Below are 18,186 nucleotides of genomic sequence, written 5' to 3' on the forward strand. Positions count from 1 at the left end.
TATGGAAGTTATGCCTGTAAAGTCTTGGCATCTGAGAAAATTCTCTCATAAGAATGTATTATGCATCAGACTTTTCTCACTAGAAAAACAATGTGAGGTCGTGAGTACTTAACAATATTCCTCCTCACTGTTTTGTGAATGCTATCCTTCAGTGATGACATCTTTGCTGGCCTTGCGTTATATATGAAGTGTATTTCAGCCTTCATTTCAACACTTCAAACGTGCATTGTCTTCAGTATAGACAATAGAAATATTGGCCTGCCATCTGCTTGTCCTATTGAAAGCATAAGTTTGAAACTATTTTCTCTCACTTGAGTTGATGGATTTATACAATCCATCCACATTCTGAAGACTGTCTCTCTATATGACGCATAGAAGATAAGACACTTCTGGAGATGGAAATACAGACTATGGAGTATTGGGTGATAATTAATGTAGGCTTAGTTGGCACATATGTTGGAAAGAACTAACATTATGTCTGGCACATCCTGGGAGCTTAATAAACTCCATCTTTACTTTACTTACATAAATTAACTTGTATCTATTTGACCACATCTTCAAAGAATAACGATATAATTCTTTGAACACGAGTGTCCTTATTCTAGCATTAACAGGTAAGTTATTTTTTCAATCAAACTGTATTTTCCAATCAATTAATTCTAGAGATTAAAATATTCTTTCATTTTAGCTTGCCAGCTGGACACAACTGAATGAAAATCTCTATCTTGCAAATATTCTATTTATAAAAAATTTGATTTGCTTCTAAGGGTCAGGTTTAAAATTAAGATAAAAATTTAGATTACAATGTATGGTAGATAGAGCTCACTGACAAGAATCAAGAGCCTATGCATATTCAAACATGTAATTGCTTAAATATTACCAAATACTGCTTTATTTATATTTTATTGTATAAATAATTTCATTACTATCTAGAGGTTTTTTGTACATTTTTTATTGCAAAAATACTGTACAGAGGGGTTACAGTTAAATGAGCAAGGTAATGAGTACACTTCCTATTGAGCACTGGTCCTGGGGCTTGATCTTCATTTACTAAGGCTAGCACTCTACCCCTTGAGCCACAGCGTCATGTCCAAATTTTTCTGATTAATTAGAGATAAGGGTCTCATGGACTTTCCTGCCTGGGCTGGCTTTAAACCACAATCTTCACATCTCAGCCTCCTGAGTAGTTAGGATTACAGGGGTGATCCACTGGTACCTGGCTACTATCTATTTTTAAGCATGTTTTTCAAGTATCTATGTATCTATGTGTCTGTCTATCTGTCTGTCTTTCTAGGAAAAAATGTTTAGGGTAATAAAGTTAGACTAGAGAACACACACAAATACACATAAAACCACTTGCATGTACACCGATATCACCCCAGGCAATGTGCCAAAGTGTGGTCTCTATAAGGAAGATTTTGCTTGAGGCCATTAGCAAACTAGCTTACCACCGCACTGCTCTGTCCACTTCTTGCTACATGGTTCTTTGCTGTATCCTGAGCTTCCCCTTCTACCGTGAGAGAACATTTCTTCAGACTGCTTTATTGCCAATAGATTTTTACTTTGTATGATGAAATGAAGCAAGGGACTGGTTTCATTAGAAGAAGAGGTAAACAGAGCATTAATTAAATTTGCTGATGATACTAAATTGGGAGGAACTGTGGACATCTGTGAGGACAAAAGAATCATACAAATGGACTTAAGGAGTTTAGAAATTTGAGCAGGAAATAATAAAATGAGATTCAGCCTTGAATAATGCAAGCTAATACATTTGGGAAAAGATAATCAGAAACATGGTTATTCTGAGGATGGTAGATGCCTGGAAAGTGGCAATGGTGAAAGAGAGCTAGGGGGCGATAATGAGAAAATTACATACAAACTTACAGGGAAGGAGGCACTATTTATGCATAATTTTTTGAACCAGAAAGATGATGGTGCTATTCTTATGACATTAGTATGCTAAAAACTATCATGTTTAGCTTTGGTTACTTAAATCCCTCAGGTTTATGAAACAATTTAACACACATTGCTGAGAGACTGGCTTCTTCCTATTAAGGATGACACCTGCATCGAACATTAGAATTTGCCCCATCCTATTACAATTATTGCTAGTACAGTTTACCATATAAGTATAGATACCTATCGTGTGACACTGCAAAAGAAATTAAAAAGAATACCTTATTCTCACTTTTAGTGTGATTTCCCTAACTTCTGGATAATATGGTTGCATGTTTAAAGAGATATTTAACTGTGTCTTCCAGCAGGTTAATGACTCTTCAATGACTCTTCTGGTTATCATTTACCTATAAATCCATCTTTATAGGTAAATGATAAGCAGAAATCTTGAATGATATGAACTATCTCTTCATTCATGATGCATCCATCTCCTGCCACATCTCTGTGAAGACAGAGATAAAGTAGACATCTTTGCTAGAGTCAAGGCCCACATTCTAGCTGGAGGAATGACAAGGAAAGTATCCATTTCAATCCCAGGAAATAGAGAGTGTGGTAGGGAAAGCAAAGCTGTCATAACACACTGAGAAGGCAGTTATTCAGATCATTATGTGTTGGGGGAGGGGAGGAGGTTAGAGAAAATTAGAGAATTTTCTTTCAAGAAAGAGAGGTGGCTTTCATACTATTTGTAAAGATGTGCTAAGTGTACAATTGTGATGAGATTTCTAAAGTGAAGAAAGAGCACATGGAAGGAATAAAGGCCTTTGGAAACCTTGTAATTGACATTCCTGGTAGAAGCAATTTCTGCAGACACTTCACATGGGCCATGTGCTTACAATTTTTATTGGGAATAATCAGTGTGAAGCTCTGTTTATTCTGATAAGGAAGAAGTACCATTAAAGGGTTCTAAGAAGAAACTCCGTGTTTATGAGGGAGAGTTTTGACAGCATTGGAAGAATAGGAAAACACACACACATCACATCACACACACACACACACACACACACACACACACACACACACACACACAAAAGGGTAGGAACAAAGGCAATGTCTCATTATGAGATCTGTCTCTATAAAATTATGGTGTCCTAGTCAGAGCCACGGCAGGTGAAGAATCACTTTCAAGATACAATAAGAAAGCAGAGATGATAAGATTGGTAAAGAACGTTGTCTGCAATGAGAGAAAAAAAAGCTAAGAAGTTCAATATGTTTCTAGGGAAAGGAGAAAATAGGCTGTGGTATCTATGAACATGCTAAGAAGTAAGGAAGAACATGATGGATACTGATGACTTCAGCTTGAAAAAGTACAATTTTGGGGGATGGAGAAGAAATTCCAGAAGAGTAGATCCTAGACAGGAGGTCTAAGTGGAAAAAGCAATGTGAGGAGGTATTCACATATGGAAACACTGTAGTTTGCGGATGACTGAAGGAAACATGGAAGTTTTAGGTATGACTGATATCACTCTGACAGACTGAGTAGCATGAGGTGGCAACATCAAGAAGTGAAACCAGGGAAAATAAACATTTTTTATTGGTTTCAATAGCTAGGTCAAGCAAGGGGTCCCACTGTTAAAGTGTACAATTTCAAATGCATGGGGAAATACCCATTCTAAAGACAAAAAGGAAAGAAAAAATACTGCTCACTTTAGTGATTACAATATTATCTTTTGGGTCATCGCTGCTCTGTAGGATGCTGATAAATTCAGGTTAACCCCAATGGTCAAAAATGTAGCAAAAGAAGAATCATTAAAGTAACAAAAACAAAAACAATAATGGTGCAATTCTAATGACATAGTTATAGTAAAAGACTTTATAGAGCTTTTGATAGCACCAGCAGTTCAACTTTTGTCCTCCATCAAGTAAATTTGGAGAAAATGAAATCAATATTCATGCCAGAACTCAGAGTATTGATATCCTGTCTTCATTAGCTTAAATTGACATGCTTCTCTATTGATCATGTATTTCTTACTGCAAATTCTTTGACACACTCTTTTAACTCAAAAACATTGTCAAATAAATACTTCCTGAGAGGCACATAGAAAACAAAAACTGATTCAGGAAGGTGAGATACTCATAAGGAAGTAAACTAATACTGAACAACAGTAACATGGTATTCTAATTCCAAATAAAAAGAAAATGCTGTAAGCTCAACTTTCAGTGTGGTTATGGGAACTGAGCCTGTGCCTGACCATTTGCAGGCACATCAATTATAAGTCATAGTTACCATTCAATTACTTGATTAAAAACAGCAGGCTATTGGTGTTGAAACAATGCCTAATGGGATATGACTTCCTCTGATGAAAATGAGTAGAGAATGGATATGCTAGTAGCTGCTTGGATGGTTAACTTAAATGGAATATCCAAAAATTGATGAAAATAAAATCTTTAAGGAAACCTAACTTCAATTGTTTAGCATAGCTGGGTATTGATGGAAAGATAGTACCTTATTGAACAATTTAACATATTCTCACCACGAGTAGCCTTGTTTAAATGATCAAAATACAAATTTCTCTGAGTATCATGAAGCTCCTTTTATCTAATAACTCTTAACCATGTTTCTTTTTTATAGTTTCCAGCATGTATAAGTGAGTCACTAGCCAGAGACTTTCCAATGATGATTGAAGCAATGTAGAACATTACATGTCTATTTATTCACTAGTTATAAAGAATCCTTCATTATCAGCCACGGTGTGAAGAGTTCACTCATACTTGAGGAGGGGGTGGGGGAAGCTATGTATTGTAGGTAATCTAAATTTTCTTCTGTAAGTTATTTTATCACGCTAAAACACAGCATGTTTCTTTCTTTCTTTCTTTCTTTTTTAAGAGTGAACTATTACACAGTGGACTGATAGCCTTCTATAAACTCAAAAGTTCTTCCAGGTTTATCATTTAAGATCTGTTTTGGGTTTGCAAAGTTTTTCTTCTCAAAATGCCTTGACTTTTGTGTTTTTCTATCTGATTATTTGTTTTGTGACCTGAAAATAGAACATGGTTTGAAAAGTATAAAATCAGGAAAAATTAGATAAAAGTAGAAAAAGATTATTTTTAACTCGAGAGAAACATTCTTAACGCAATAACCTGTTGCACTCTAAGATAACCTCCAAAGAATTTAGAGAAACTTCTAAGATCTGAATCTTTCAGGAAATAGATAAATTACTATCCAGTACTCTGTACAGGGTAGGATGTTATGTTCAGTGCAAGCTATTATAGCTATTTTATCTAGAATCTGTATTTCTTCTGATATCTATGTATCTATGTATCTACTATCTGTATACATATATTTCTTAGTCTACAAGTGTATGTCTTTTAGTCTGTCTTCCTCTATATACAAAATACAACTTATTCTCTCAGTCTATATATACAAATACATATGATATTATTAACGATCAATGCTTTAGTTGGATACTTCATTTGAAAGTAAAAATTCCCTGGAAAATGCCATTGTTCTTTGGATATGTTTGAAAGGAACATTATTTACAATGGACCAAAATGAATATATTGTAGTTTCAGGTTAATTTAGCTTCCTGAGATAACCAAAGACTCCTTAATTATTAATTTTTATGTTTTAAGGAAATGTTTATCCAAAAGTAACAAGTAGAGTCTTGTTCTACCACTAACTAAAACTATTCTGTCTCAGAACTGAGTGACAATAAAGTGGAAGTTATGATGATTTTTTATTTTTAATAAATAGCTCACAGTATGTAACAAAGATAAGCCCATTTTTGAAAAACTGAAAGTCCACTTTTGACTCTCAAGGCAATAAATATTTGAACTATTTTTAGTGCTTTTTAAATTTTTATTATTCATTTTGCTCTTGCCTTTTTGAAAACCTGAAAGCTTTCCAAATACATGTAATTTTTTCTTCAAATTTTGTAAACATTTGTTTTCAGACTAAAACATCCTGCCAACTTTCAGACAAGATTATTTTTAATGGTTGAATTATTAACTTCTGAATAGTATAAGACCTTTTAATGAAAAACTCTCAAACCCAGAACTCCCATCTTGTTAATGACAACCACCATAGGATATTTTAGAGTATTGTATCTGGATATGTTGAAGTGTTAATTTCATTTTAATTCTACATTCACAATAAGAAGTTAATTGCCTAGGGTCTTGATATTGGTTTCAAATCAACAGACTCCAAGGGAGGTTGGAAACTAGGCTTAGGCTTTTCTGAGAAAAAATATTATTTATTTGTATGAGTTAGGGATTGTAAGTGTGGGGACATCCCCTGACTAATTTGACTAGATCCACATTGCTGTCTGTTAGATGGTGGTTGAACTGCACATTTACTCCTAGGTGAACTTTCATTGTATTTAAGCTTTCTTTGTGTAATTATTTTATTTTATTTTTGGTCCAGTTGTGGGGCCTGAACTCTGGGCCTGGGCACTGTCCCTCAGCTCTTCAGCTCAAGGCTAGCACCACAGCGCCACTTCTGGCTTTTTTCTTTTTGCTTATGTGGTGCTGAGGAATCGAACCTCAGCACCTCAGGCATGTAAGGCAAGCACTCTACCATTGAGCCACCTGCCCAGCCCTTGTGTAATTATTTTAAAAGACTGTTGTGTATATTGCTAGATATAGATAAACTGCATCAAATATCATTAATCAGTGAAACAATACAAAACATTTCTGTATGTACAATTTGTGGTCAGTGCATGCTGTCCATTGAGTAATGTGACTCTCACTCATTGAAAGAAGAAGCAAGTATCAGATAACTATGGCCAAGATGGCAGCTGGTTTCCTACTTTGTCTTCTCTTCATTACAGACCTCACACGCATGTCTTTTTGTTCTCATTTGTTTTCTTAACTGAAAAACTCAGCTTCTCCCCCTCTTTCTACCTTGTCATCTCTGATTTCTGTTGGTTGTCTTTTCCTGGTTTTTCTTTTTGTACTCTTGCTGGCTGTTTCCTGTTTACTCTTTTTTGATTTTGTCTTCCCCTCTAGCCCTGAATGTGGCTTTCTTACAGACACAGAGGCCCCAGCATGACTACCCAAAAGAGCCAATTCCAACTTGGACCCTACACAACACTACTGCTGTCAGGAAGGTGGCTGTCTTTGTGGCTGCATTAAAATAAAACAAAACACAAAACACCAACAGCACTAAACTGGTCTTAATTTTAACTCAGAAAGAAAAACTAAGTTCATTTTCAGTAAACTCTCATGGAACTTCTTTGAGGATCATCTCTATTGTAAATGCATGTAGATGCCTAGCTCTAGGCATGCAAAGCAAGTATTAAAAAAAGTAGGTCACTGCCCTCAGAAACATTTTGGTTCAGTCCACAAATATTCCCTTGGGAAAAAGAAAAAGTGCTTATCTTGTATTCTTGATTTTTTAAGCATGTAATTTTTATCAGTTTGTTTTGTTTTTGTTCCTTTTTTTTCACTCACTGCTTATAAAACTAGCAAGCAGAAGTCTCTCTGGAACAAGATAGAATCATAAAAGTTTTCAAAAATCTCATCAGAAACTAAACAGTACAAATTGCACATTCTTCATGGAAGTATCAGTGTTTAATATGTGCCTGCATCCAACTATAATAGATTATCCCAAAGTGGGAAAGAATGAGCAGTGTATAAAACCAGCAGCACTGGGATCACAGCTTGTGTAGAGAAAGCAGTATGATCGGCACTTTAGGGCTCTGGGTTCTAAGGCAGCAGGAAATGGCAATGTAAAGTTTTATGTTTGCAAGAAAGCACTCAGTAGTATTTCGAGAGGCACAGTTGTTCACAAACAGAGCACCAGGAAAACTTTATAACAACAAACTTCATATGTCTCAGCAATATTGCTCTATTATAATCATGCTTGTTATTTGTATAAGAAATACACACATGAGCATGCCTCACTGAGCTTGTAAATCAATACATATAGAACAAATACTTGTCTACTTTAATACAGTCCATGTTATGAAGTTTTCTGAATTAAATAAAGATATTGGTGATGAAAGGTATAACTATTTTTGTGATAGAAACAAACATGTCCAAATAAATATTCATGAAATACAGATTTCACTTATAATGTCCTGAGCTTGGTAATGTGACATTATCTCAAATTTCATGTAATAGTAGAGAAATCCCCCCCCCAAACCAATTAAGGTAAAAGAATAATTTTAGCCATTCTTTTTTTTCCAAGTTGCTATAATCTACCCAGAGATAACTAATTGTTCAAAGTAAACATTCCACTGAGACCACAAAAGGAATCCATTACACAAACATATAATTCACAGTCATTTTTAGTGGGTTGTAAACAGTTTGGAATGAGTAGAAAATGGGACAAAAATCAAAGTGAGCATTTTGAAATGAAAAAGTGTTTGCTACAAAAGGTCAGTCCCTTTGCTTGGCAAAGTATGTAGAAAAGCCTGGGAAAATGCTGATCACACAAGCAATGAGGGAATTTTAAAGCCAACAGCCTCCTTGTTTCTTTAAACAGACATCGGAACCTATAACTGGATCCTGTCAAACAAACGACAGCAAAAAAAAAATATAACAGCTGCTATGAAGTCAAGTTGCGAGATAAAGTTTTTGAGGCTAAGGACCTTCTCAGAAGTAGACTAAAGGTCTTTCTTAAATCCTTAAGCAAGGTTATAGATCCCAGGGTGGCTTTCAGGCATTAAGTCAAATATGTAACTTTGTGTATCATTCCTGTCATAGTCTTTCTGTGGTTCAGAAAAAAGCCAGAGAGGACAAACTGCTTGTTGATTAGCATTTGCTGAGACACATTGCAAGCAAGCTTAAACCTGGAAGTCACCATGTTGCTTTAAAGATTTGTGGTACATGGCATGTAATGTAAATTTTGCCATCTTAACTGTTTTTGAATGTGTACTTCAGTTACAATTAAGTATGTTCAAATTGTTGTGCCACATACCTCTAGAAATCACAGACAGTTGCTAAATAGTTTGGAAGCATATTAAGCAGAACTGAAAATCTTGAAAGCCAATCCAAATTATATTAATTTGCTAAAACTGTTACATTTACTTATAAACAAATATTATTAAGTGTAAAATATGTTTAAGGTAGATTTATGCTCATTCATTTGGTTAACTCTGTTGCTTTATTCAACAAGTCTTCAGTTAGGTACATGTTTGATACTGATTGAGAGAAAGTGCTGGCTTCTTATTTATGATGTGCCTTTTAGTGTATCTCATACAAAAAAGACAAAGTTTTTCTTCCTATTGTACTGTTGTTGTACTGAGGTTAAAATGGACATGTATATTTACTTTTCAAAGTTTATTATCTATCTTGCTCTTTTAAATTTTTTTGGCAGTATTAGGGTTTCAACTTATGGCTCATGTTGCTAGGCTGGCCCCCTATCCCTTTAACCATACATGTAACCCTATTTTCTGTCTTCTTATTTGAGGATAGGGTCTCTTTTCCCATTCAGATATGATCTTGAGCTTTGATCTGCCTCCTTTAGGCTTCTAGATGTTGGGATCATAGCATCTTGTTACCCTCAATGGAAATGGAGTCTTGTGGATTTTTCTGCCCAATCTGTCCTGGAACTGTGATCTTCCCAATTTAGGCATCTCCCATGGGCTGGGATGACAAGCTTATGTGACTGTTTGGTTATGAGTTGCGGAGTCTCACCAATTTTTCTGGTCAGGCTAATCTTAAACTATGATCTTTCCTCCCATTCTTAGCCTCCTAATTATCTAAGATTACAGGCACCAGTCACTGCTCCCTGGCTGCTTTTCTATAATTATAGTGGTATTAGATCTTGTAGCATATATTCTTTTCTCTCAGAGCACATATCACTGTTTACTCTAACATATACTCATATTCAAGTGTATCTGTTTAATGGCTATTTCTCTATATTCTCAGTTGGTGGCAGGAAGAACAGCACACAGTAAGTACTCAATAGCTACTTGTGGCCTAAATGCAACATATTGTTGGCATCTATATCTTCATTTAACCCATATTCAGTGCTTACAATGTGTCACATATCAATGTAAGCTTCTTTTCAATACTAGGTCTTCATAAAAGAGAGTGAATCCTTTATATACATTGCATAGAAGGAATTATGACTTGAGATTTGACTACTTAGTACACCAGTTTAGACAATATATAAATATTAAATTAAAAATACATAACATATAATTAAATTAAATTTATATAAAATTTAATATATCCAATTAATTTTCTAAGGCCTTTGTCTATATCAGACATGACTGAGATCACTTTTAAGTAAGCAATTTTTATAGACATGTATTTTCATTATAAAGTATATAATGTGTTCTAAGAAAAAATAGAAAATTGAGTTCTCATTTCTTATACCTGTATTACTACCAATATGTCACAGTACATTCCTCTACATGTTTGTTATCCCAATCTTTAAAGAAGTATCAGCTGGGTGCTGGTGGCTCACACCTGTAAACAGATCTACTCAGAAGCTGAGATCTTATAACAGGATCAAGGCCAGTACAGGCAAGAAACTCAGGACATTTTTACCTCCAAGTAACCAGCAAAAATTCATGGGGTATGGATCAAATGGGATAGTATCAGCCTTGAGTACAAAAAAGCCAAATGAAAGTGAGGCCATGATCAATTCCCAGTACACACACACACACACACACACACACACACACACACGCACACATGCACACACGTGCAGTCACACACTTGTGCACACACACAGAGTGACAAATGATTTCATAATTTTTGTCATTTTAGCAAAGATATGAATGAAATATTTGCTGAATGTATTTCCCAAAGCATTTTTTTTGTAAGGAAACACTTAAATTGAGATTTTTTCCACTGGTCAGTTATGATAGCTTATCATTCTGCAGTAAAGCAAGGCTGAAGGAACGACCAACGTGAGCTATAAAGACAGTCACATTCTTTAACACTCCATCTTTCAAATGTCTGAAACCACAGAGATGACTACAGTTGGTGAAGAGGAGAGTGCTCTGGTGTTCAGAGGAAAAAGAGAACCAAGTTTAGGTAAAGATATATGCAGAATAAGTTTTTTTTCCCAAATTGTTTTACATTGTCTTACTAATGGATTTTCTTCTAAGCATATCTAAAAGGTACAAATTTTAAAAGCTAACTAACATTACTAAAAGTAAATACAGAATGCATATCATGCCAAGTACTGAGAAGAATTTTCCTGGGGAGAATAAAGTAGTATGAAAAGTTTCATTCTGTCATATTGCAAGAAGAAAAATGAATGGATGAATGAATGAATGAATGAATGAATGGAGTTATCTGTCTTCCTTATAACACTTCATTTTTAAGTCTAGCATGTAAGTAGCACTTATAAATACACCTAGAGTTTATAGTTGAGATTTTTAAAGAGAAAAGAATCTCAAGAGAAAAGAGAGGAAAGGAATAAATCTTCTTCTTCTTCTTCTTCTTCTTCTTCTTCTTCTTCCTCTTCTTCTTCTTCTTCTTCTTCTTCTCCTTCTCTTCCTTCTTCTCCTTCTTCCTCCTCTTCTTCCTGTTCTTCCTCTTCTTCTTCCTCTTCTTCTAAAGACAAGTGTCAGTGTGCTGCTGTACTGAACTCTGAGGCTATTTCCCCAAGACTATGAGAATTAAACACACAGTTTTCACTAAATGTTCCTTTTCCATATCAGGTCCATAAGAATTTTTCATGATTCTGTAGTTGAGTATCTTGGCTGGAAGAGGATCTGGCCATTAGAAGAGGGGCTGTAGATTTGCTGAGTCCCAGCCCTGCTGAGAGAGTTGGCACCTTTATATGCTACTTCCTACTACCAACTCCTGCATAAAATGTCATCAGAAGCTTACATAAACATTGGACTGAGATTCACATAAATTATTTCTGTCCTGAGGTGCTGTATGCCAGAATTTAGTAAAAACAACACTTTGAGTAAATAGAAGTGGCGTATAAATGTAAGAATATTAATCCAACAAGATGATCATAGAAAAATATAATCAAAAGTACACACTTTAAATCTTACAATGATGTGAGACATTTATCTTGTGCTTCCTAGTTTTTACTGAACATTTCCAGAGAGTTCCCTGAAGCTGACAGAATGCTTTGAGTTGTCTGTTGCTTTGTGGCAGTATGATGCCTCTGTGTTTCATTAAAATGCTCAGGCATTATTTTAATAATTGTATGTGTGATTAGTGCCTGTTTAGTGCTGGATCTACAAATTCATTTTAAAAGCAAACATTGGGACAATGAAATTTAGTGCTATATTCAATTGCTCTTGTCAGCAGAAATATCATCTCACTTTTATTAAAAATCGCCAGCAAAATGACGTGAACAAAAGACACAATTTCTATTCATAGACATTTTCTACTTTACAATATTATACTGTCTGCACACGGAAAGACTGCATCAAACAGGCTGTTTTATTTTTGTGAAGGGTAGATTCATAAATCAAGAGGCATAGAGCTCTTCCTTGTATGTGCATGCATCTTATTACCTGCAGCTTCCCCCAATGTCCTATTTGGATATTTGATCTAATGTAATAGTGCTCACATCATCAGTAAAAATATCTTGGAAATGATGAAAATTTACCTATTGAAAATAATAACACTGTAATGCTCAGTGACCCATTTTAGCTTCAAGTATTTATTAAATAATAGTTATACCTAAATATGTACTTGCAAAATTAAATGAAATTGCAACAGACAATAAAAATATATTTCTCTCTAAATTCCAATTGACTTCCTTTCTCCCAGACACCTCTCCTCATGTTTATTCTGCATGTACTGTTTCCTACCCTTTCTCAGTACTCTCCCTTTCACTCTCCGATGTGAGAATGTGCTTTTCCCCAAACTACCGTCTTTATCCACCTTCCCCACCCACTCTTTCTCCTCTTGTTAATTCTCTCATTCTCTACTGATCTGGGAATGATCAGATCCCAAAGCTGTCCTTTCAGTATAATTAAAGTATGAATTTCCAGGAGTTGGAAATTGCAGACCATTTTTATTATGCTTTTATAATAAAGCAGGTAACACTGAGAGAATTAAAATGGCCTTTTCCTAGCAGATTACTTGGTAAAGATTGTTTCCCCTTTGGTTCTTATTGTTTCAAGAGACTAGAAGCCAGAAATGAGAAAAGGTTCACTAATTCTCTTTTTCTGAAAACACCTCTATCTTTCACATGATATATACGCCCCAAGATCCTGGGAATATGTTGTAAACTTGTAACAGATGGTGATGAAGCCTCACATTTTTATATAATACATTCTTTAAGATTCTGCATCTAGTAATGTATATCTTCCAGGAAAAATGACCTTGAATGAGTGAAGTCATAGTGTGAAAGAAAAAAAACATCCCACAGATAGATGAGCACAGAAATGATGAGTCAATTGGGTTTTATTTTGTTCTCTTCAGTAAGATGAAATAATTTCAGATGAAAAACAATGTTGAACAAGAGAAATCAAAGGTCATTTCAACATTGGAGGTGCATCTGTTAATTGTTCCAGGAAAACTAGCTAGCTGTATTTTCCACTGAATAGAAACGTGGAAGATGGGGTGCCACTGCAAGTTGAAATGCTATTTGCTTTTCTTAGATAATGTTGGGGGCTTACCAAAAATTGTTCTGGCACAACGTCTTCCAGCATGAATGTTAGGGGGGTTCTAACACTGTGAGCGCTGATATTTTATGAATGTTTTATCATTGGCTTGGAAACAAGGAGTTTGCAATTGAATCAACAGTATGTCAGACAGACAAAATATTAAGAAAAAAAGAACGCTAGTGAGAATTACTAATGTCCCCATTGTAAAAACAAACTGAACTTAATAAGAAATCTGATCCTCTTAACTGATTAACCAAAAGTCAAGTTGTAATTGTGCGGGTTTCCAGACAAATCAAGAGGCTCAATGAACTCAAGTGCTGGTTGTTCGGAGGATGAAGGAATGAAGGGAACTGCTGTATATTCAGTTACTCACCTCTTTTTTCGACAGCTTCAATGCATTGCTTTACAAACCGTGGAACTGTGGAATGTTCACGTTCACACACTGTGTGCAGATGAGAGCCAAAAATTTGATCTGCAAAAGAAACAAAGATGAGGCTTCATTAAAATCCAAGCTTGCGTTGTTCTTTAATTTGATTCTGATTCCATATCTTGTGCATGCTGAAATCTTCATTTTGCACAGGAATTCACTTTTTTGCTTTAAAAAAGCAAAAAGCTTCTGTGGCAGACATACAAAGACCACAAGTCCTTTCTTTATGCATCAGGATTCTGGTACCAGAGTAAGAAATTTAACACCCTTTGGTTGATTAAGCTGGGATGTCTGAGTCATCAATCTGGGCCTTTTGTCTAGAAATTCTTGTCTATAAACTAACGAACAAGAATTCAGGTAACTTCTCCAAAATAACTGATCTTAATGTTCTTGATCTGAATATTTCCAGAAGATGGATTTTTGTAATTTCCAAGATGATTATTTTATCAATATTTTAGGACATTTATTCTGTAGCTCAATGGTATTTGGAAATGCAAATCACAGGACAGGTACTCTGAAAGGAGTGGTTTAGCACTCTGGCTTCCTTCTACTTCTCTAGTTCTTTTTTATTTTAAATAGATTTTTTATTGTGAAAATACTATACAGAAGGGTTACAATCACATGAGCAAGATAATGAGTACATTTCTTATCAAGCATTGTTGAGGCAACAAAGGAAGAGGCTTCCTTTGTTTTTCCCTACCATCCCTGCCTTCCTATTTCCACGACTACACATCACCCCACTTCGGCCAAAGTTGTAAAGTTCATTTTTCGACATAGTACCTCTCATTGTTGCAATGGGACCACCTGTATCCCTACTTAAACATTTTTTTCCCTTCCGCTCCCCAAATTATACCAACATCAAATACAGTGAAAACAGGGGTTATACCATGGGGGAGGGACATACAAAGCAACAACAACAAAAAATCACCTTATAAATATGTTAGAAACAATAGCAAGAAAGAAAAAAGCACTTATGTCCTTATCTTGTAGTTCATTTTGTTTAACATCATCTTATCTGACCTTTTCTGTTTGTCTCAGATATATACTAGTTATTGAAAATAGCAGCATTATTTACCATAGCTAAGATATAGAACCAAGCCAGACGTCCCTCAGTACATAAATGGATCAAGAAAATGTGGCATATATACACAATGGAATCCTATGTCTCCATCAGAAAGAATGACATTGCCTCATTTGTTAGGAAATAGAAAGACTTGGAAAAAATTATATTAAGTGAAGTAAGCCAGGCCCAAAGAAACATAGGTCCCATGGTTTCCCTTATTTGCAATAACTACTTCTCTAGTTCTAAGAATGACCTTTCCCTCAGAGCTCAACTCAGGTCACACTTTCCCCACAAACTCTTGCCTTCCTGACTCAGCTTTTCCTTTTCAGTGACATAGCTTTGTTGGAACACTAGATCCTCAGGATGTTCAGAGGTGAGGCAGAAGATGTCTGCGATCAAAATGGTTTTGCGACCTTGTATCAAAAAAGTTAAACAGATATCAAAATGTGTATTTAAGCAATTTAAAGATTTTTATTTTAGATCTCTGCATATGCCAATTCATCAGTGAATTTCTGTGAGTTGCTGGAGGTGCATTAGTCCTTGAAATAGTTTGAGCAATCCCTTTCTATTTCTGAGAGCTCTCTGCACTAATGTTTCCAAGAACACATACTGTGAGATTCATAACGTAGTGCTTTCTCTTCGGGAACATAATTGATGTTAGTTTGCATTGTATATTTGCAATTATATATAATATACATATGTATATATAATAATATACAACATATACATATACATAAATATATGTATATTATAAACACATTATATGACATATATTTATGTATATAACTACAAATATATGCTATATATGAGACATACATATATGAATATATACAATATGTATTATATATAAAATATATGTAATATATAGGATATATAAAATTCTATAAATATATACTAAATTATAATTGTAATTTGGATTGGAAATGTCCCCTGAAAGCTCCTATGTTGAAGTCTTCATCCCCAGGTGATAGTACTATTGGGAGGGGCTTGGATTATGAGGGACTAGATCTAATCAGTGGATTAATCCATAAATGGATTTATAATTTGATAGCATTATAAGAGGTGGGTAGAAACAAGAATTTGGATGTGGTTAGAGGAAGGAGATCTCTGTGGGCCTGCTTTTGGAGGATATATCTTGTCCTTGGCCAATTCCAGTCTCTCTATTCTTTCTTTGGTATAAGAAAGGTAAGTAGCTTTCCTTTATGAATCATCCAGCTACTCAGCCACACACTTCTACTACCCATTATTGATTTGACTTAGGTCCAAAGCAATGGATCCAGCTGAGGTTGAAGTGAAACCTCTGAAACTATGAACCAAAAAATCTTTCCTCCTGTAGCTGATTTTTCAAGAATTTTATCACAGTAAGGAAAAAAAATCAGTGATGTTTTCTTAGTAGATTCGGATTGTCTGAATCTTTACTGTACATTCTAAACACCAGTACTTAGTATCTATTCTGGGACACAGAGATATTTTTAATTTATGGTAAAATATGTGTAATATAAAACTCACCATTATACCCATCTTCAGGTCTATAGTTTCATAGTATTAAGACCATTCATAAAATCATTTAGCCATCATAATCATCCATTTTTACAACTTAACAAAATAGTTTTAATGTTTATTATTACTAAGAATGAAAATAACATGTGGCAAGGTCACTGTAGTGACGTTCTTCTACCTGTTAGGCCCTCAAAAATTAACTTCATTGTGTACCTTCCTGTCCACACTATTGCTTCTCATCCTTCCCAAACATGTATCTGCCTCAAGGACTTTGCACTGTGATTTTTTTCTGCATCAATCACTATTGCCTTCAGGGCTTTGATTGAATGGCATTATGTAATTTTAACCTTTTCTACCCACTGGTGTCACTTAACACTACTTTCTGTACCACTGTCTCTGCCTTAGTTTTCTTAGAGCACTTAGCTCTATCTACTACATCAGCCAGTCATGTTTACAGCTTAGAATATAAAATCCACAATATTAAGAACCATATTAGTTATTTCTAATGATCAGCTCCTCAGAATTTAGACAACATTTGGTATACGCTGGGGTTAAGTAAGTGTTTGTTGAATGACAGTATTGTTGGTGGAAGTAACTAAGAAATAATAGTATAATAGAATGTTGAATGATATATTTTAATAATGGAGGTCTTAAATTGCAATATTATGGAACTCAGGATTTTTATGCATTTCTTTTTTAAATACATTTTTATTGTAAAAATACTGTACAGAGGGGTTACAGTTACATGAGCAAGGTAATGAGTATATTTTCTACCAGGCATTGTTGCCTCCTCCTTTGTTTTGCCCCTACCCACCTCCATAACTGTACTCCCCCTTTTCTCCCCTCCCCACCTAAATTGTAAAGTTCATTTTTCAACATAGTGTTTTGTACATCCCATTGTTACAATGGGTCAACCTGTATCCCTATTTAAGTATTTTGTTTTTTCCTTTTCCCTCCCCAAGTTAGAGAAGTGTATATACAAGATGCAGGGCACCTACATCAAATACAGTGAAAAGAGGGGTTGTACCATGGGGAAGGGAATATACAAAGAAACAAAAAAAACACGTGGTACATTAGGAACAATAGTAAGAAAGAAAAAAAACACTGTGTACCTATCTTGGGGTTCATTTTGCTTAACATCATCTTATCTAGTCATATGTACATAGCTTTTGACCTTTTCTGCTTGTCCCAGACATATACTAGTTACTGCAAATAAGGGAAATCATAGGACTTACATTTCTTTGGGCCTGGCTTACTTCACTTAATAAAATTTTTTCCAAGTCTTTCCATTTCCTAACAAATGGGGTAATGTCATTCTTTCTGATGGAGGCATAGAATTCATATATATATATATATATACTCTCACACACACACTCACACACACACACACACACACACACACACACGTATCTATCACATTTTCTTGATCCATTCGTCTACTGAGGGGTATCTGGGTTGGTTCCATATCTTAGCTACGGCAAATAATTCTGCAATAAACAATCCTCAAAGAAACAACTGCCCAATAAATAAGTGGGCTAAAGACTTAAAGAGAAACTTCTCTGAAGAGGAAATAAGAATGACCAATAGACATATGAAGAAATGCTCAACCTTTCTAGTCATAAAAGAAATGCAAATCAAAACATTGAGATTCCACCTCACTCCAGTTAGAATGGCTATAATCAAGAACTCTAATAACAACAGATGCTGGAGGGGATGTGGACAGAAGGGAATCCTACTGCATTGTTGGTGGGAGTGTAAAC

General features: G+C 35.0%; 1 protein-coding gene across 2 annotated transcripts in view; it reads right to left on the reverse strand.

Moving 5' to 3' along the window:
• Positions 1 to 18,186, reverse strand: part of Arhgap15 (Rho GTPase activating protein 15) — a 639,204-nt gene that overhangs the window by 220,479 nt on the left and 400,539 nt on the right. For both annotated transcript variants that reach the window (XM_013030066.1, XM_013030068.1), the window contains exon 10: positions 13,810 to 13,908. In XM_013030066.1, coding sequence (XP_012885520.1) covers positions 13,810 to 13,908 — 99 coding nt within the window. The remainder of the gene's footprint in view (positions 1 to 13,809; positions 13,909 to 18,186) is intronic.

The sequence above is a fragment of the Dipodomys ordii genome, unplaced genomic scaffold (genome assembly GCF_000151885.1).
Source record: "Dipodomys ordii isolate 6190 unplaced genomic scaffold, Dord_2.0 Scaffold126, whole genome shotgun sequence".
Taxonomy (NCBI): domain Eukaryota; kingdom Metazoa; phylum Chordata; class Mammalia; order Rodentia; family Heteromyidae; genus Dipodomys; species Dipodomys ordii.